At 44.8% G+C, this 21,972-nt stretch overlaps 1 protein-coding gene across 2 annotated transcripts in view; it reads right to left on the bottom strand.

Annotated features, from left to right (window-relative positions):
* SNTA1 (syntrophin alpha 1) overlaps window positions 1–13,318 on the bottom strand; it is a 91,873-nt gene extending 78,555 nt beyond the window's left edge. The window contains exon 1 of one of the 2 annotated variants that reach the window (XM_089673238.1): window positions 13,012–13,318. In XM_089673238.1, coding sequence (XP_089529364.1) covers window positions 13,012–13,267 — 256 coding nt within the window. In that variant the 5' untranslated portion in view covers window positions 13,268–13,318. The remainder of the gene's footprint in view (window positions 1–13,011) is intronic. The other variant, XM_089673237.1, reaches the window with a different exon arrangement.
* Window positions 13,319–21,972: the final 8,654 nt, after the last annotated feature.

The following is a 21,972-nucleotide window of genomic DNA, read 5'->3' as shown; positions in this document are numbered from 1 at the left end:
GTGCTAAAAGCGCGCGCCCTGCGAGCTCCCAGCACACATGTCCGGTACTCACAGAAAGGTCCTGATCTCCTCTTTCGATCGGGATCTATCCCAATCATGTGGCCCTAAACCCTGCCCCGCCTCCTGGCTTCTGAAACTCTTAAAGGGCCGGGAGGTGCCGGCACGAAGGGGGTTAAAATCCTGCAATTTGTGTGCCATTTCAGCACGATTTCAGGTGCGATTTCTGAAGACTTTATTGCTACTTTCTTGCAATTTGCAGTGCGATTTCCATTATATTCTATGTATGTGAAATCGTAACAAAACTGCAGAAAACAGTCATGCAAGAAATACTTTAGAAATCACGCTGCAGCGATTTGCACGTTAAGACACTGACATTCACGTTCATTAGATGCGATTTCAGGTGCGATTTTAATTCGCAAATCGCACCTGAAATCGCACCAGTATGACTGGGCACTTAGTGCTCACATGACTACAAAACTCCAGATTCATTCCCCTCTCTTTCTTGACAGCTGGTGGGTGTGAACTCTCTCCTGGCCAACAACCCCTGAGAGCTATGGACACCAGCATGATGACATCATGGGGGTAGGAAATTTAGCACCATTGTCGGCCCTGCACAGTGCACAGACTATCCGGAGCTTTGCTTTTACTTGACTGCATAGACAAAAAACAGAAAAAGACAAAAGTATTTTGAAAGCAGTTAATAGAAAATGTAAGCAGAAGATCAGAGTAAGGGCAGTGCTTGCGACACCTCTGAATCCACAGTGAATTGCTTTTCAGAGGCATTTGACAGGAAGAGAGGAAGCGATAGGTTGCCTCCTCACCTCTTGTTTTAACCCTCACAATGCCAACCCACTATGCCGCAGCCAATTGCCAGGCAGGTGCAGCACAACTCCAGCTCTGAGTGGCTGCTTTGCCTCGTTTAGGTGGCCGGTGGCTCTACTGCAGCGCTTTGCAGTCGCAGCACAAATGATCCAGTTGCATTTGGTGGGCGGTATCACCTCTGAATGTGAGCCATTCATAGCAAAGCAGGTGGCTGTAGTGCAGTAGTGCGGCATTCTTAGAGTTAAAGTGTCTTTCAAACTGCTGATCACTTTTCAGGGGTGCGACAGTAAACAACTTACACGTCTAAAAGTGGTCTTACTGGTACCTAATAGGACTGGTGATAATGATGATTTCAACCATTTGGCATAAAGGGGTATTGGGTAATCCATTGTGGTCTCATAATTAAAAAAAAATGGCTAAGAGCCAGTTCACAATACATGCGTTTCAGTGTGCTTTTTTCTGCATCCAAAATCGCACAGAAAGTAGGTTATATGGTTGTCAATGTCAAAGTTCACATCAGTGCTTGTGTTTCAAATCTGCCTAGCAACAAGAAAAAAAAAAAAAAGACCCTCCACCCCAAAAAAGAAAAAAACGCTTCAAAAATGCGGCAAAAACGCAAAACGCAATGCAGAAACCACTCAAATGCATCCTGCATAGGTATGAACCTAGCTTAAGGGCCATTTCACACTACATGCAAGCACAGAAAGTAGGTGATATGGTAAGTGACATGGTTGTCAGAGTCATGGTTCACATCAGTGCTTGCAGTTCCAGTGCATTCCGGTTGCAGGAAAAAAAAGTAGAACAGGCTGCATTTTTTCTACTGGAACGCGGTGAAACACATAAAAAACGCACCGGAATGCAGCAAAAACGCACTGGAACACACATGGCCCTATTTAAATTGAAGAAAAAGGGAGGGGAAAAATTAACTGGAAACCATGAAAAATGCACTGGAACGTTTCAAAAAAGCAGCAAAAATACTTCGGAACGTGCCAAGACTGCATCAAAAATGCGCATGCGGAAACGCATCTGGAACACATCTGGACTGCATTTCTATAGTGTGAACCAGCCCTAAAGGCTAAGTTCACCTTTTCCATAAAACACACTATGCAGTGAAGGGGCCCCAGTGGGTTACAAAACACATTAAATGCCATACCAGGTGCCATTGCCAAAGCTTGCCCTAAACTTGCCCACTACAGAGATCAGCCCCATCCTGATTTGGGACATTTAGCACTCCAGCATCACAGGAGAGCGTGCTCTTGCTCATTCTAAACCCACTTCCCAGATTTAAAGTAGTTGTAATCCGCACATATAACAAGCAAAGTAACTGACCTCGGGTGATACACAGAGATGAAACGTCCTTCAGACGTTGTACCTGGTTATCTACGGCTGTCTGTCCCCTACATCCATTCAAAGTGCCGAATTTACACAAGATCTCTCAGCTCTGAAAAGCAGTGGGTGGGGAGCTGAAGTTTCAGTGGGGAGAACTCTGAGAGCAGATTGGAGGGAAGGGACACACCCCCTCCACACAGCTCACAGGAGCAGAGCTGAGGCTGTCAATCACAGGCTGTGCCCTCCCCGTCACCATTTTTCTCTTGGTATCAGGAAAATTTCATCCGAAGTGACTCATGCTTATAGAAGAGGAAGGAAACAGAGGATAGAAATGATACTTAGTGCTCTGGATTGAGAAAAGTACACACTATAGAGGGATGTGTTTTGTTCATATTTCATGGCTGAGGCTTACAACCACTCTAATGAGCATTCAGTAGTTAATTTCCTGAGTTGGGCTTTAACATCTTGCAAACTGCGCTATAGCCAAATGACAGCTATAATGCAGTTGTCCAGTTCTGGGAGAGCGGCTTATGGCGTCCTCCCATAACGTGCCCTTCCGCGCGCTCCCAGCGGTGCGCACCGGTGATCTCTGTGATCGCTGTGTCCTACAGACACAGCTGATCATGTGATGAGGTAAAAGGCCAATCACAGCTGCGTTTTGCCACGTGATCAGCTGTGTCCAATGACACAGCAGATCACCGAGTAAATACAGGTTATCGGCAGACTTACCTGACACTGTCACAGCGTATGAAAAGTACTGGCGATAACTGGCAATTGTCATAGAACAGATCGGCACTGATCATCAGGGCACTGATGACTAGTTCCCTGCAGTGCCACCCAGCAGTACCACCTTCCAGTGCACATCAGTGCCCAGCAGTGCCTCCCTCCAGTGCCCAGCAGTGCCACCCATCAGTGCCCAGAAGTGCCCCCCATCAGTGCCAATCATCAGTGCTCCCCAGCAGTGCCACCCAGCAGTTGCGCTCAGCAGTGCCTCCCATCAATGCGCATCAGTGCCACAAGTCAGTGCCACCAGTCAGTGCAGCCAGTCAGTGCCACATGTCAGTGTCACCTATCAGTGCCCATCAGTGACGACAATCAGTGCCCATCAGTGCCACCTATCAGTGCTCATCATTGCTGCATATCAATGCCGCTTCCTCAGTGCCACCTCATTAGTGAAGCTTATCAGTGTCCATCAGTGCAGCCTATCCGTGCCACCTCATTGCTGCATATCAATGCCGCCTCCTCAGTGCCACCTCATTAGTGAAGCTTATCAGTGTCCATCAGTGCAGCCTATCCATGCCACCTCATCAGTGCCCATCAGTGCAGCCTATCAGTGCTGCCTATCTGTGCCACCTCATCAATGCCCATCAGTGCAGCCTATCAGTGCCCATCAGTGCTGCCTATCAGCGCAGCCTCATCAACGCACATCAGTGAAGGAGAAAAACTACCTGTTTGCAAAATTTTATAATAGAAACAAAGAAAAAATTTTTCTTCAAATTTTTTGCTCTTTTGTTGTTTGTAGTGCACAAAATAAAAGTGACAATTAAATACCATCAAAAGAAAGCTCTATTTGTGTGAAAAAAATTATAAACATTTCATATGGGTACAGTGTTGCATGACTGCGCAATTGTCATTCAAAGTTGGCCTGGGCAGGAAGGGGGTAGAAGTGCCAGTAGGCAAGTGTTTAAAGCGATCCAGTGCCCCAAGCAGGGCAAACCATCAACTGCTGTCGTCTGCAGCTGCACATACTTTTCTTTTGCTTCCCCCCCCCAGTTCAGCTAATGTGAGTGAAGGGAGGAAGCCCTAAGTATGTTCATATCCTAAAACTGGAGCTTACACAGGGCTGAGGACTGTCTCCCCACCCCCATGTTACATTATTGCGTTCCTGGGAGTACCACAAGCAGGAGTGCGAAGAAGACATGAGCATGTCCATCTAGAGAGAAATGGAAGAGTAATAGAACACGTTGCTCTGTCCTACATGGGAGCAGCACAGGATCACTTTAAGTGCTGGTCTGATTAGATGCTGTGGCATGCAGAAAGCCCCTCTAGGCGGAACCCCCCCTTCCAACTTGAAGAGCATAGGGAGTGTTCCAGAGCTTGATTGCCACATGCATCCTCTGCTGACCTGACATGCACTTCCACTCTATTGCTTACATTGGCCAATCTGTCCATTTCTCAGGAGGCACTATATAATGGAACATCCTCTGCACATTATCAGTAGAGACAACTAGAAAGATCGCAATCGCCACATGCATCCTCTGTTGACCTGACATGCACTTCCACTCTTCTGCTTACATTGACCAATCTGCTCATTACTCATGAGGAACTATATTAATGGACTTTATCAGCAGAGACAACTAGAACAGCTGAAACAAGAAGTTTCCAGTCTATCTGATGCCTCTGCAATACCATGGAAGCCTTGTGAGGTCCACAGATCCACAATTTGCATTGTTTGTTGGCACTAGATATGCAGTTCTGCTCTAAAGTTTCCATCCTCTGGAATGTTTGGCCTTGGTACAGACACACAAGGTGACACAAACAGGTTGAAATGGCAATTAAAGGTTTGTTTCACACATCTGGGGCTTAAATTGCAATTAGTGTCTGTGTATACATAGTCAATGATTGTTAGCTCTCACGTGGATGCACTGAACAGGCTAGATACTGAGCCATGGGGAGCAGAAAAGAACCGTCAAAAGACCTGCGTGACAAAGTAATGGAAAAATATAAATATGGAAAAGGATATAAAAAGATATCCAAAACCCTGAATATGCGAGTCAGTACTGTTCAACCATTTAATAAGAAGATATTTGGGGATCTCTTGATACCAAGCCAAAGTCAGGTAGACCAAGAAAGTTTGCACAATACAATGATACTTGGAAAAAAATTGAGTTGCAATGTCGAGTTGCCAGAAAGAAGCGTTTACTGCACCAATGCCACAAAAAAAGTCCAGTGAGGCATGTCAAGGTGTTGTCGGGCATATTGTAACTGGGCTTTTTTGCATTGCAGTGGCATTGGTGCACTAAAAACTTCTTTCTGGCAACTCAACCATGCAGCTCATTTTTGTTCAAGTGCATAGCAGAGCCATACAAAGCAGCATGCTTACACAGTAAAGCACAGCACACAGTAAAACACACACAGCACACAGGTAACCCTTTGCTATACGGTGCTGTGTTACTTAAACTGACAATTGCGCGGACATGCAACACTGCACCCAAATGAAATTGATGTCCTTTTTTCTCACAAAACAAAAAAACACTGACAATTTTGAAAAAAAAAACATTTTAGATTTTTTGCTATAAAACATATCCAGTAAAAAAAATTAAAAAATCAAATTTCGTTATAAATTTAGACCAAAATGTATTCTGCGACATGACTTTGCTAAAAAAAAATCCCAATACGTGTAAATTATTTGGTTTACGTGAAAGTTATAGCGTCTACAAATGGAGGTATATATACTGGAATTTGTATTTATTTTTTATACTAGTAATGGCAACAATCAGCGACTTATAGCGGGACTGCGGCTGGCATTCTGACACTGGGTGGGAACTGACTAACTGTCACTGACATCCCCAGTGACACCAATACAGTGATCAGTGCTAATAAAAAGCACTGACACTGCACTAATGACCCTGGGCAGGAAAGGGTTAATATATGGGGTGATCAAAGAGTTAACTGTGTGCTGTGTGTGTTTTACTATGTAAGCACGCTGCTTTGTATGGCTCTATGCAGAGCCATACAAAGCAGCATGCTGGAGCTGACAGGAGAGAGATCTGTGTTGTTTACATACAGACCTCTACCCTGTCAGCGGTCCTTGACAATTGGCGGGGAATCTCCAGCCCAGACACGGTGACCGACAGCTGTAGCCACCAATGACGGCACAGGTAGGGAGGTGCAGGTAGGGCAGTGTGCGTGTCACCTACCCAGGCATTCAAAATCACGTATATATACATAATTTTGCGCAGCTCTGCCTCTCTGTAGCAGTAGTTCTGCTATAGGGCGGTCGGGAAGCAGTTAAACATAAATACAAAAAAAAAAAATCCTCAAAAACAGTTCTGGCAGAGAAAGGGTTACATAAAGCAACCGAAGCAGGCCTGCATGAATGTATCCTAATACAGTAACAAAAATACAAAAGAGAAAATGTAACACAAATACATTTTGTGATCCTAACTCTAAATATATCACACACTGGTAATAAATACATTCTATCTTCTTTAAAACTGTGACAACATTGTTTCAGCAGAGGCCATTTATCAAACTTTAGATCCCCTTTCCAAAGCCAGCAGCAGATCTCCCATGAAATGTCCCCTCTCTGCCCCCCTCCCTGGTGGGCTGCCCAGTAAACAGGAGGGTTGTGAAAGTGACTCTCCCAGTGCAGGAATGCCGGATCCCAGCTCGCATCTAATATGCTTACAAAACAACTTCTTTTCCCTTTTCCTTCGGTAAGAACACGAGGCTGTCGTGCCATTTCAAATTCAGGACATAATATCCTGACTCCTATAAAACTTCACGAGCCTGAAAGGCAGCCAATCTGTCAGCTCCGGGGTACTTATATTATACTCTTAAAATGAAAGTAACACATGATCTCCCACAATACGGATGCACAGCGCGCTAAACATAGCAAGACGGGGATTTATTTTTGGGAGAGTTACAGGCATCAAGAACAGGCGGTGAAATTTTTGTTTCCAGGGCCCCTGGAATACCGGGATACCGAATGATCGGGATACCGAATGATCGCTGGACGCACAGTGATTTTTTTTTTTGTGCAATCGATCGGATGTTGTTTGCGGAATAAAAATTGTAATCTGTTCGCTTTCAATGCAAAAAAGTTTATTGGCGAAAATTAACCAAAAAACAGAATTGCTTGTTTCGTACACCTTGTATATGTACTGTTTGAAGTGAACCTTCACTCGTTTGATTGACATTGTCTCTCCCATCTCCTATCCCCTCCCTCTTACACTTTTTTTGTTATTTGCAGCTCAGGGGATCAGGAAGGATTTTTTTTCCCTGCAGGAGCAATTTGGATCATGCTTTGCTGGGGGGTTTTTTTTTTGCCTTCCTCTGGATCAACTGCGGGTATGGGATTATCTTTTTTTTTTTAATGGTTGAACTGGATGGACTTTTGTCTTTTTTCAGCCAGATTAACTATGTAGCTATGTACTTCCTTTATGCTTACCTAGGCGAGGATGACATATCTGCCCACCCACCTCCTGGGATATCTATGTAACACATCCCAGATTGTAAGATCTTGCACATGCCCAGACGCAAAGTGTGTGCGTGGAGAGGGATCTGGCACAGGTTGCAGTCCTGGCGGATGGTGACATGGCAGCAGAGGGGTGGGTTGAGAACTTCTCCTGCAAGGTAGAAAACTCTGGACTCCATGGACTACTTAGTATGAGTTTTTTTTTATTTTCATTCAGGTTCAAGTGTTGAAGATATTACATTTAATTCTGGGTAAATAGAGTAATGTTCCTTTTTAATTACAAAAAATAGACCAAGACCTTTATCCATCCTCTAAATCAGCCTTTTTACCCCAGAAGAACTCTTGAAGTCTCAAGGAACCTCTGCTAAGCCCAATTTTTGAGGGTCACTGGGAAAAGTGCCCCTTATATTGGTGGCGATTGGGAAAAATACTCCTTACAGACCGCTAAAAAAATCACTGGTGTCCTACAGCTGGTGCTGCCAAGTGATATTGGCTCCAGAACCATGCAGGTCACCTCAACTGGAAGGTCAATCAGCCACAGCTCAATGAACCCCTTGGAATCTCTGGAGGAATGCTAGAGTTCTGCTTGAGAATGTCCGCTCTAAATGATAGCAATGTCATGATTGGTTGCAGTGCAGGGCTGTAGGGTGTCCATACAAATAGAGTGGCAGATCGACCAAGCCTTGCACTGCCAGGATTTGTTGAGATCTTCCATATTTAGATTCCTTGATAACAATCTAATCAAGGAATCTAGCTGGATAATCTAATACATTGTTTTGCCATCATGAAGTAACCCTGTCCCAAAAATTAACTTCCCCAAAAATAAATCCCTGCAAGAAAAGATAAATATATTTCTGCTGCCCATGCTTGACCAGCCTGACCATCGATGTAGGGTCCTCCTGGGAGTATCAATCTCTTGATCCTGGATATCAATGAAGTTAGGAATGATTGAGCACAGTGAGATGACACTCCCAGAAATGTTGGTTCTGCAAACACTTTGGGCACCAAGTTCTCTCAGTTAAGTGAGGTTCAGGAGAGTAGTCAGCAGGAGAGGTATCTTTTTTAGGAATTTCATTTTTGTGACATTATCGCAAAAGCAATATTCTAGCCTTTGATGAATGCTGAAGCATTAAACCACTTGGCAGTGTCTCGAATAGCCCATGAAATAGGATCGACTGGTGAGATCTTTTATCTGACTTCCTAGATTTGCACACCTGTTGAGGCCATTGTGAGGGGCCCCCACTCCCCATGGTAGATCTGTATATATTTTATATTATAGAGAATGTGACAGGATTAGCTGGAAACACACAAAGATGGGCAGGAACATCCAAAAACTCCCAGGACAGCAGCAACAGAGCCAGGAACTAAAGCCTGGTACACTCGATGAGAATATCAGACGAAAGATCATCCTTTTTTTTGCATGCTAGTCTCAAATCAAAAATGAAGAAGTTACTAAAGTTAAGGGCATTTTCGTACGTACGAATACAACTTCGGACCAGGGGCAGACTGACCATTTGGAAACTCGGGCACTGCCCGAGGCCCCGGGGTCAATAGGGGGCCCCATGAGATGCCCTTGGTACCTTTTTCATAGGCTTTTTTGAGTTTGGGCAAGGACACAGGGGCCCCATGATCCCCTATTGCCCGGGGGCCCCATGAGTTGTCAGTCCGCCCCTGCTTTGGACGTAATTTAATGTTTTGTATTGTAATGTATTCTTTCGTTTCTGAGCATGAGTGTTCTTGCTTATCCGATTTTTTTTCAGACAAATAAAATTAAATTAAAATCGAACTATCTGATATCGTATGAAAAAAATGTTCGTGTTTGTCCCTTCGAATAATTTCGGGGGAAAGGTGTGTACTAACGACCAGATTATCTTACGATCTCTTAGAAAGCAATTTTTTTTGTCCGATTTTCTGATCGGTTGTATTATCTTAAGTCACAGAGATCTTCTTGTTGGTGTAACCAAGACATAAAAAGGACAGGGCCTGACTCTGCCTGCCAGCCCTATCTCTGGAAGCTATGCCCAAAATATTAGAGGCCAATGGACCAATCACCAGTATTACCTGCCTGAAACTTTTTTCCCCAATTATTCACCTATCATGCCTTGTTCTACACTATGTTTCTACATGGAGGCAGTCATCTTAGTAGAGGCAGGGCTTTGCTTCCTTACATCACAGCCTCCAGCAAGGAGAACATTGAGGAGCAAAGTAATAACATCACCAAATCACCCTCCAAATTTCCTGAGTCTAGAAGTCAGAGGAGTGCCTTAGGGCTCATTCATTCCATCCCTATTGGGTAGCAGTTTCCAGTGCAGTCCCAACGTGTAGACAAGGCAGTTTGCCTTATGTGTTATTAGTTCAGTTCTCACTCCATACAGTTAGAAAGACTCTGAAGGTTTATAAAGTTGTACAACGCATCACAATGCACATGCACATCGCACATCAGTGAGAACACATTATGTGCGCCTTAACATGCTTAGCCTGCTGGTATAAATGGGCCTGAGATTTCACACTGCAGATATACAGGTTGTAGACTCGCAAGTGCCTAGGCACACTCACAAACCAGGAAGTGTACTAAGATTTTGTAGAAGGAATTTCAGACAAAAGGTAGATTGTTCAGGGTAGTGCTCAGGCACAATAAATACTTCTAGACATTCTCTGTAACATAACAAATCTTCACTTTTTGAGTTTGGTTCCACTTTAGAGCTGTACTCTGTGCGTATGGCCAGCTACATCCCCATTCACATTTGAAGCTCAAAACTCCAAATACTCAACAATGAAAATTCCAGGGACAAACCTGACCCATGTCCTTGAGATCACCATAACCTGGCCACAGTTCAAGCTATGTAGTCATGTCATGAGATCAGAAATATCTCCAGGGACATCTCCATGAACATTTGCAGGGACATCTGAAAGGACATCTCCAGGAACATTCCCAGTGAAATCTCTATGTCCATTTACAGGGACATCTCCAGAAACATTCCCAGGGACATTTCCAGAGGCATTCCCTGGGAAATCTCCAGCAACATTTTCAGGGACATCTCCAGAGACATTCCCATGGACATCTCCAGGAACATTTTCACAGACATCTCCAGATACTTTTTCAGGGACATCTCCCGAAACATTTCCAGGGACATCTGCAGGAACATTTCCAGGCACATTAGGAACATTGCCAGAGACACTCCCATTGACATTTCCAGGGACAACTCCAGGGACATTCCAGACAACATCTCCAGGGACATCTCCAGGAACATTTCCCGAGACCTTCCCAGCAACAGCTTCGGGAACATTTCCTGGGACATTCCTAGGGTTATCTCCAAGAACATTTCCAGTGACATTCCCAGGAACACCTCCTCAAGGAACATCAACAGGAACATTTCCAAGGACATCTTCAGGATCATTTCCAGGGGCATCTACAGGAATATTTCCAGGGACAATTTCAAGGACACTCCAACTGGTTTCTCCAGGAACATTTCCAGACACAGCTCCAGGGACATTCCCATGGACAGATTCAGGAACATCTCCAGGGACATTCTCATGGACTGATCCAGGGACACCTCCAGGGACAATCTTGTGGAAAGATCCAGGGACATCTCTAGGGGCAATACCTGGGACATTCAGAGGTACAGATCTAGGGATACTACCAGAAACCTTTCGAGGTGCATTCCCATGGACAGTTCCCCAGACAGTCCCACAGACATTCCCATGGACAGATCCAAGGACATTCCCATGGACAGATCCAGGAATATCTTCAGGAGCATTCCTGTGTACTGATCCAGGGACACCTCCAGGGACAATCTCGTGGGCAGATACAGGGACATCTCTACGGAAAATACCTGGGACATTCCGAGTTACAGATCAAGGGATACTACCAGAAACCTTTCCAGGTGCATTCCCATGGACAGTTCCCCAGACAGCCCCAGGGACATTCCCATAGACAGATCCAGGTATATTCCCTTGGACAGTTCCCTTGACAGTCCCAGAGACATTCCCATAGACAGATACAAGGATACTCCCATGGACAGTTCCTTTGACAGTTCCAGGGACATTTCTATGGACAGATCTGGTGACATCTTTAGGGACAAAACCTGGACATTCCCATGAACAGATCCAAGGACATCTTCAGGGACATTCCCTGGGACAAATCTAGGGACACCACCAGAAAATAATCAAGAGACATTCTCATAGGCAGTTCTAGGGACATCTCCAGAGACATTCCTATACACAGATCCGGGGACATTCCCATGAACAGTTCCTGTGACAGTTCCAAGGACATTTCTATAGACAGATCCAGGGATATTCCAATGGACAGATCCAAAGATATCTCCAGGGACATTACCTGGGACAATCTCAGGTACAAATCTAGGGACACCACCAGAAAATATTTCAGGGACATTCCCATAGGCAGATCCAGGGACATTCCCATGAACAGTTTCTGTGACATTTCCAGGGACATTCCTATAGACAGATCCAGGGACATTCCCATGGACAGATCCAAGGACATCTTCAGGGACATTACCTGGGACATTCTCAGGTACAAATATAAGGACACCACCAGAAAATATTCCAGGGACATTCCCATAGACAGTTCCAGGAACATTCCTACAGACAGGTCCAGGGACATTGCCATGGACAGTTCCCATGATAGTTCCACGGACATACACAGGAACAAATCTGGTGACATCTCTAGGGGCTTCTCATGAAGAGATCCAGGGACATTCTCATGGACAGATCCAGGGACATCTCCAAGGACAGATCAAGGGACATCTCCCAGGACAATACCTGGGACTTTCCCAGGGACAAATCTAGGGACACCACCAAAAAGTATTCCATGGACATTCCCATAGACAGTTCCAGGGACATCTCCAGGGACATTCCCACACAGTTCCAGGGACATCTCCAGGGACATCCCCATGGACAGATTCAGGGACATCTCCATGGACAGATCAAGGTACATCTCCAAAGACAATACCTTGGACATTCCCAGTGACAAATATAGGGATACCACCAAAAATTATTCCAGGTACATTCCCATAGACAGTTCTAGGGACATCTCCAGGGACATCCCCATGGACAGATTCAGGGACATCTCCATGGACATCTCCAAAGACAATACCTTAGACATTCCCAGTGACAAATCTAGGGATACCACCAAAAATGATTCCAGGGACATACCCGTAGACAGTTCTAGGGACATCTCCAGGGACATTCCAAAAGACAGTCCCGGGGACATTCCCATAGACAGTCCCGGGGACATCTCCAGAGACATTCCCATGGCCAGTTCCAGGGACATTCCCATAGACGGTCCTGAGGACATCTCCAGGGACATTCCCACACAGTTCCAGGGACATCCCCATGGACAGATTCAGGGACATCTCCATGGACAGATCAAGGGACATCTCTAAAAACAATACCTTGGACATTCCCAGTGACAAATCTAGGGATACCACCAAAAATGATTCCAGGGACATTCCCGTAGACAGTTCTAGGGACATCTCCAGGGACATTCCCATAGACAGTCCCGGGGACATCTCCAGGGACATTCCCATAGACAGTCCCGGGGACATCTCCAGGGACATTCCCATGGCCAGTTCCAGGGACATTCGCGGGCACAGCCCCCCAGGCCAGTGGCTAGTAGCCCGGTGTTGCGGGTGACACCTTACCCTTGATGCTGACCCCCAGTCCTCCAGCCTCCTGCTTCACCACCCGGACAGTCCTCCGCAGGTTGACGATGGAGTCCGGGACCCCTCCAGCCGGCTCCCCCCCATTCACCGCCTTCTCCTCGGCTGCCCCGCTCTCCGGCTCCGGGGTGAAGCTGAGAGTCTCCTCGCCCAGCAGGAGGAGGATCCGGCTCCAGCGCTCTCCGGGACTCCTGAGCTCCAGCAAGCCGCTCCTGGCAGTCCGGGCTGGGGAAGCCATGGTCGGTGAGCCCGGAGAGGGATTGATGGAAGGAGGGGGGACAGAAGGGAAACCTCTCCGGGAAGGGAGGGGAGCTGGGAACGCCCATTACCCAAATCCTGCCACCCACACTGGCAGCCTGCTGATCACACCCCTCCCCGGGTCACCCGATCCGCAACTAGTTCTGCTCAGCAGGTGCTGCGCTACGGCACAGGTCAGCCGCACCGGGGTCACCGGGGGGACAGGAAAGAATCGGGCTGATCACGATACAATGTAACCAATCCCATCTGTTACAGAAGAGGGAAACAAGAAGAGGGATCGCTCAGAAATTCACATCCCAACTGTCCCTCTATTGGACCCCAATCTCTCTGCCTTCTCAGTTATCCTTTCCTTTGACCGATGATGCCATGCTAGATTGAAAATAAAAAATCACTATTTAGTGATTTTGCCTACCAATTCTGACATTTCCCTGATATGTGTAAAAACTACATTTTTTTGCTTAAAAAAAATTTACTTAGTACCCCCAACATAAGCCATGGAGAATAAAGTGGTGGTTGTTGCAATTTCTTTTACGTACAGCAATTTATCAAACACAAATTTTCAGGAAAAAGGACGCTTTTGTGAATTTTAATGCACACAAACACAATTTAATACCAAATTAAAAAAGAAAAAAAGCGCCACTTACAAAAAACACCAAAGTGTCAGCAGCATATCCCACCCAAAATAAATTTTGGCAACAATAATCCTAATTAAAAAGGTATGCGCTAATAACAAACTTATACAAAGGTGTATATCATCATCCAAAAAAAAAACATTTACGTGTTTTAAATAAATAATTATATTGTCCAAACATGCATTAGTGTCCAAAAAAAAAAAATATTATTTTATTTTATTTTTTTTGGATGATGATACACACCTTTGTATAAATTTGTTATTAGCACATACCTTTTTAATTAGGATTAAAACACAATTTAATACCCAATTTTTTTGTTGGAATAAAAAAGATGATGTTACGCCGAGTAAACAGTTACCAGACATGTCCCGTGTTAAAATTGCGCATGTCCGTGAAATGGCAACTGACTCTATCCCAGTGGTAGGGATACCTACATCCACCTCGCTTGTGTGAATGAGGAAATCCATTCTTTTTTTTTTTTTGCTCAGCCCGTTCGCTCATACCTGACCTAAGTCTTCTTTCAATCAGGTCCCAAACATCTGGCAGAGTGGTGTCATGTGCGTGTATAAATTACAGAGCTGTGCACAGAGTATTGTAAGTGTGCGTGTATGAGCCCTTAGAGTAAAATGCCCCAGTGTCAGAGTCTGCAGCAGTATTAAATATTCTTCATCTATGGTCTGTGGAGTATAAAATGCCCCAACCAGGAGTGGACTGACAACTCACGGGGCCCCCGGGCAATAGGGGATCATGGGGCCCCTGTGTCCTTGCCCAAACTCAAAAAAGCCTATGCAAAAGGTACCAGGGGCATCTTATGGGGCCCCCTACTGACCCCGGGCCCTCGGGCAGTGCCCGAGTTTCCAAATGGTCAGTCCGCCCCTGGCCCGAACATTGGTGAGCTATAGGAGTTTAAATTGCCTCGATTTCAGTTGTGTGTTGCAGTATAAAATGCCTCAGTATCAATGCTCTGTAGCGTATAAAGTGCCCTAGCATTGGTGATCGCACCAGAATCAATGATCTATAGGAGTATAAAAAAGTGGTTTGTAGAGTATAAAGTGCCCCAATATCAGTGATCAGTGTCACTGGTCTGTACGCATATAAAATGCTTCTCACACGTGATCTGTATAAAATCCCTGGCATCAGTATGTAGAGTATAAACTGTCCCAGCGCCAGTGATCTAAAGATGTAAAAAATGCCCCATTATCATCATCCGTGATCTGTAGAGTATATAATGCATTGGTAGTCTATAAAAGAAAAAATGTCCCAGCACCAGTGATCTAAAGGAGTACAAAATGCCCCAGAATCACTGGTCTGTAGAGTATAAAATGCCCCAGAATCAGTGGTCTGTAGAGTATAAAATGCCCCAGAATCAGTGGTCTGTAGAGTATAAAATGCCCCAGAATCAGTGGTCTGTAGAGTATAAAATGCCCCAGAATCAGTGGTCTGTAGAGTATAAAATGCCCCAGAATCAGTGGTCTGTAGAGTATAAAATGCCCCAGAATCAGTGGTCTGTAGAGTATAAAATGCCTCAGAATCAGTGGTCTGTAGAGTATAAAATGCCCCAGAATCAGTGGTCTGTAGAGTATAAAATGCCCCAGAATCAGTGGTCTGTGGAGTATAAAATGCCCAGAATCAGTGGTCTGTAGAGTATAAAATGCCTCAGAATCAGTGGTCTGGAGAGTATAAAATGCCTCAGAATCAGTGGTCTGTGGAGTATAAAATGCCTCAGAATCAGTGGTCTGTGGAGTATAAAATGCTCCAGAATCAGTGGTCTGTGGAGTATAAAATGCCCCAGAATCAGTGGTCTGTAGAGTATAAAATGCTCCAGAATCAGTGGTCTGTGGAGTATAAAATGCCTCAGAATCAGTAGTCTGTAGAGTATAAAATGCCCCATTATCCATGATCTGTAGAGTATAAAATGCCCCAGCATGAGTGGTCTGTAAAGTATAAAATGTCCCAGCACCAGGGATCTAAAGGAGTATAAAATGCCCCAGCATGAGTGGTCTGTAAAGTATAAAATGTCCCAGCACCAGGGATCTAAAGGAGTATAAAATGCCCCAGCATCAGTGGTCTGTAGAGTATGAATAGTCCCAGCACCAGTGATCTAAAGGAGTATAACATGCCCCAGAATCAGTGGCCTGTAGAGTATAAAATACCTAAATGTTAGTGATCCAAATGAGTATAAAATGCCCCAGAATCAGTGGTCTGTAGAGTATAAGCTGCCTCAGTGTCAGTGATCTAAAGGAGTATAAAATTCAGCAATGGCAGTGATCTGTAGAGTATAAAATGCATCTTGCCAGTATTCTGTGGGAGTATAAAATGCCCCAGGTTCAGTGATCAGTAGAAATATAAAATACCCAGGAATCAGTGATCTTTAGAGCATAACAAGCCCCAGCATCAGCAGTCTGTAGGAGTACAAACTGCCCCAGTGTCAGCTGTCCATAGCAGTATAACGTGCCTCAGCATTGGTGGTCTGTAGAGTATAAAATGCCTTGTGCCAGTGGTGTGTAGGAGTATAAAGTGCCCCGGTGGTTTGTAGGAGTATAAATTACGCCAATGGTTTGTAGAAGTATAAAATGCCCAATAATTAATGGCCTGTAGGAATATAGAAAATGCCCCAGCTTCAGTGGGAGTAATAAAAGAAACCCTTTCCCCAGGGCATTAGTGTTAGTAATAAAAGACCATTCCATGCTTGGGTGCTGTTATGTTCTGCAATGGGATGTTAAGGTTTGATAGTGATAGTTTTGCTAATAAGGTAAGTCCAGTATTTAGTGAATGTGTACTTTGCTCGTATAGGTAAAAGCAGCTGGTTCACTAAATCCAGCCTCAAATGAAGAAAAATATAGTCCCGTAAGTTTAAAAAAAAAGAAAAAAACTTTCTGTGCAATACTCATTTCCTCGGCACTGTCACCTGCAGAGCCACTGTTCTTTGGTCCAATGTAGATCTTCTTACAGGTTAAATGACACCCAGTGTCCTCATTCTATGGTTGTTACCAGAACAGGGGGTGAGAGAAAATTGTCTAGTAGTGATACCTGTTGTGGTGACAACTGCCTAAGGAATTTTCCCTTATGAAGTGATTTCCTCTCACTTGTGTTTCCTGAACAAGGAGTGAAAGAAAATATCCCCAATGAGACAATCAGAGAAAACACTTATCGGGGTTGTAACCCTTTTTCGCACTATTCAAAAGGAAACAAAAATGTTTTGAATATAGTGACCACTTTAAAGTGAACCTGTGGCCAGACTAGGAACTGTCAGGGCAGGGGCCTAGGAACGGACAGGCAGGCCTAACAATGTAACGCCCTGGCTGACGACAACCACCACCCACATACCAAAGTCCCTCAGGGCGCGGAGTCTAAGTCCCAGGCTGCCCTTCACCAGGGCCCCTGATGGTGGGGATGGACTTGACGCAGCCAGGAACCAGGTCGCAGCCCCCGAGACACCCCAGCTGTGGTAATGGCCGCCGCCAATGGCGTATAGCTGGTGGAAGAGACAAAAGAGTAGTCAGACAGGCCGGGTCAACAACAATAGGACAAAACAGTACAGGACAGCAGACGAGAATCACAGGTCATGAGCCGGGTTCAGCAACGGAGGGTCAGATCAAAGGAGAATACAAAGAATAGTCGAGTACAAGCCGAATCAGATACCAGGAGAGTCACGAGAGTCAAAACAGAGTAATAGCAACACAAAGACACAAGACACAAGTGCAAAGAGCATGTGCGGACCACAGGCTTATATGTCATCAGCCACACCCCTCTGGGGGATGGACCTCAGAGACCTGAAGGCATAAAAGGATTCCCACCATGCACAGCAGAAATCCAAGATGGACGCCAGCACATGGAGTAACATAACCTCAGGGAAAAGGTAGGACCTTGACAGGAACATTCAAGTATTTGCCAAATCTTAGCGATTGGTAAATGAGCTTTAAAGGAAGCCCTTACTGACCTCTGTAGCTGCAGACATCGCGGAGTAATGCCTCCTCAAAATTAACAACTTTGAAGTCGTTCTCTCAGTGGCTCAGACCCCCCTTCCCCACAATAACTAAGCAGCTATCATGTACCTAGTGCTGGAGGCCAATGGAGAGAGGCCTTCCCTTGTGGCTAAGTTCCAGACTCCCCTGAAGATGAGACGGAAAGAGTCAGGCCCAAAATAGCACGGGTTGCCTGCAGAAGTGCTTGTAGAGATGATCTGACTGAGAATTCTTATCAGAGGTACACCCAGGAACACAGGTGATTCATTTGAATGGTGTCTGCAGACAGTTGGCACCCGTGAGAGATAGCAGCCCTTCAGAGTAGCAGGGGACAGAAGCGAAGGTGGTTTGGAGCCAGGGTCAGATGCCAGGTGGAGATTAGAGCAGATGTAGTCAGATGGATAGCCAGGGTCATACACAAGAGAGCAAGTGAAAATATCTGTTAGCCAAGCCAGGGTCATACACAGGAGAGCAAGTGAGAATATCCATTAGGCAAGCCAGGGTCATACACAAGAGAGCAAGTGAGAATATCTGTTAGCCAAGCCAGGGTCATACACAGGAGAGCAAGTGAGAATATCCATTAGGCAAGCCAGGGTCAGATCAGGAGACAGGCAGGTCCAAGAACAAGTCAAGTCGGTAACAGGAGATCACAATAGTAGGGAACACAGGACAAAAGCACTGGGGAGCCAGAGATCAACCAGTAATTGGAGAGAGTGATTAACTTCCTTATAAAGGCTATCTGGTGCCAAACTGGGCTGGTGATGTCCATAACTGTGCGTCAGTGCACATGCATGTTCTGGCTTATACCAGTGCACATGTGTGCGCCAATGCGCATGGATGCCTGCCAGTGTGTAGCCATGCAAAGTACTGGCAGGAATGCAAGGTCTCCGAATGCCTCTGCTGTGGATAGAACCCTGACAGCAACCTTCCAGAGCAGATGCATTGGGAGGCTGGGGTGCAAGGGAAGCTAAGCAGAAAGGAGACCAACTTCTGTGCTTCTGCTGTGAACTTTAAGGATGAATGTCTCCACAGTACCTGCAGCAAAAAAGGTTTTATTACTCCCTTTACTTGCTGATATAAATATATTAATACCAAAATGTCCATAGCCTAGCTACTAGCTCACTTTGTTCACACATGCCTCAAAAAGGGGGGGGGGTGCATGGCATGTGTTCCTGAGGCCCCCTGACTGCTGGCCTGCCTTTGGGAGTAAAAGGAATTAGGTACTGAAAATGGTAAACCAGTCACAAACCTCTGGGGCAAAAACCACAATTATGGCAAGGTGCTGCTGTGACAAGGTCATCCCAAAAACTCCATAAAGTTAAGATTAGATTTATAAGAAATCTTTAGTTGTCTCAAGACAGTCCTACTTTTTGGACCCCACATTTTTTGATGAGTCCTTCTATGGTCCTCAAAAGTTCTACTGTTATGTGATTTCTATGATAAGGAGGCCTTCCCTGGTCCTCAAATGTTCTACTGTCTTGTGACATCTGTGGAAATCTTATAAATCCAATCTTCCTCCAAAAAATAAGTTGTGCTGGTAAAAATCACTTGAAATGTGTATGCCAACGAGATGCAAACCTTTCACATCATGGGAAAATTCTATAGGCTGATTTATGTTCATTTCTTTCATGGGTTTTGCTACCCTTCCGAAAGCTTAGCATCAGTCATGCAGGCTCAGTATATACTTTTGAACCTTTACAAGGGAAGCTTGACTTGGGGTGTGTCCAGTGTGTCATCCAGCTTTGCCTTTTCTGAACCCAAAAAGCCAGCATGTGCTTTTGAATGGTCTTGTTCATGTTCTTCTATATATAATGTTTGCTGTTGGAATTGCTGACATCCTTAAACAAAGCATTTATTACAGCAATAACATAGAAGTCTTTTGTTCTAAGTAAATGGTACACAGCAGGAAAAAAAGGTCAATAGGGCCAAACTGTCAACTGCTAAGTTACAGCAGTGGTATCTTTTTATTTAATTAACATACTTTCATGGTTACCAAGGATGTTTCCTATCATGTAAAGAGGACCAAATCTAATTCATTAAATTGTATGAAGGAGTCTCAACTAAATATTCCTAAAGAGGGGTGGACTGACAACTCATGGGGCCCCCGGGCAATAGGGGCTCATGGGGTCCCTGTGTCCTCGCCCACACCCAAAAAAGCCTATGAAAAAGCCAATTAAAGGTACCAGGGGCATCTCATGGGGCCCCCTACTGACCCCGGGCCCTCGAGCATTGCCTGAGTGCTCGAATAGTCATTCTGCCCCTGTTCTTAAATTATATTCACAAAACTACCCAAACCTAACAGAAACGGAGGTATTTGATATTATTATGCCATTTTGTGTGAAGGGTAATAAAGTAGACCTTCCATGAAAAGGTATGCTTTATCTTGGGCTCCCCAACCTTTTCAAATGCAAGTACTTAAAGAAAACATTCGTAATAGTCTTGAAATGGAGGTAGATATGTGTGTTTTGTTTCATAACAAGTGAATTTTCCTTCTAAAATGTGTTTTTTAGAGATTCGGATGTATACAAATCTCTGAATGGACATAGCAATGAATGTAAATGAATCCAAAAAAAGTTATAAAGAAATTAACAAATGCATTTGTTTCATTCGGATGACATCACCTAATAGTAGGTTGGGCCCATGGGGAAATGAATTTAATTTTCAAATTCTTTTGATAATTTGGACTGAAGTAATTTTGTGATTTAACCCCTTCCCACCGGCGCCTCTCGCCCCTTTAAGAGTTTCAGAAGCAGGGAGGCGGGATGGGCGGGGTTTAGGGATCCTGTGACCGCCGTGACGCGTCATCAAGGCGGTCACATGATCGGGAAAGGTCCCGATCGAAAGATCAGACTGGGACCTTTCCGTGAGTACCAGACATGTGTGCTGGGAGCGTGCAGGGTGCGTGCTCTCAGCACATATGTTTTTTGTTAATTGCACGCAAATGTTCGGCAGCTCGGTGTCTATGCCCAGACGCTGGGAGGTCAAACATTTGTGTGCTGCCGGCGTGAAGAGGTTAAATTAATTTTGTAATTGTCACAGTCAGTTAGTTCAGTTCCACAGTTTAATGCAATTTTTAGGTTTGAAAAATTTGCCACCATTTTGCATTATTTATTCTTTTGTGTTCGAAAATATTGAATCCTTCATAATAGTTTTGAAATATACATAACAAATAACGAATCCACCCAGACCAACAAATATACAAAACAAATGCTGAAGATATGAAACAAATTTAGAAAACAAATCGGTTCAACATAACAAATATGATGAAACAAAATTCTTCAATGAAGGAATGCATCCAAAATTAAATGAAAATTTCAGGTGTGCACTTCTAAATGGAGGCACCCAGCTGGGCCTTCCAAATCCAGTCTTCATAAGTGCACTTAAGATATACAAAAGTCACAGCATGAAGAAAGTACTGCCGATAACCGGCAATTGTCAAAGAACAGATCGGCACTGATGATCAGCTCCATGATGATCAGTGCCACCCAGCAGTGCCACCCAACTGTGCCCATCAGTGCCCATTGGTGCCACCAACCTGTGCCCATCAGTGCCACCCACCAGGGCCCACCAGTGCCACCCATCCAATCTCTCTGGGGCATGGGTTTGAATCCCACTGCTGCCATTGCCATTTAACAAATGACCATCCTTGACAGCTCAGCCGCCCTTGAAGTGCCAGCTGCACTTTGCTGGAGTTCGTTGTCTGATGATCAGTGCCACCAAGCACTGATCAAAAATATCACATTTCTATAATTTTTGTTTTAACAATGGAGCTTTTGTTTGGTGGTATTCATTCACTACTGGGTATTTTATTTATTTCACTATAAACAGAAAAAGAGCAAATAATTTGAAATAAAAAGTTTTTCTTTGTTTCTATTATAAAATTTTTCTCCTGCACTTATCTGCGATGATAAGGCTTTACTGAAAGGCAGCACTGATGGGCACTGATGAGGTGGCACAGATAGGTAGCACTGATGGGCACTGATGAGGTGGCACAGATAGGGAGCACTGATGAGGTGGCATGAATAGGCAGTACTGATGGGTACTGATAGGCAGCACTGATAGGTGGCACAAATATGCAGCACCGATGA

The sequence above is a fragment of the Staurois parvus genome, unplaced genomic scaffold, assembly GCF_062004578.1.
Source record: "Staurois parvus isolate SC_StPar_1 unplaced genomic scaffold, SC_StPar_1.0 ptg000137l, whole genome shotgun sequence".
NCBI lineage: Eukaryota > Metazoa > Chordata > Amphibia > Anura > Ranidae > Staurois > Staurois parvus.
The sequence above is the reverse complement of the archived record's forward strand: the minus strand, read 5'-3'. Positions and strand labels throughout refer to the sequence as shown.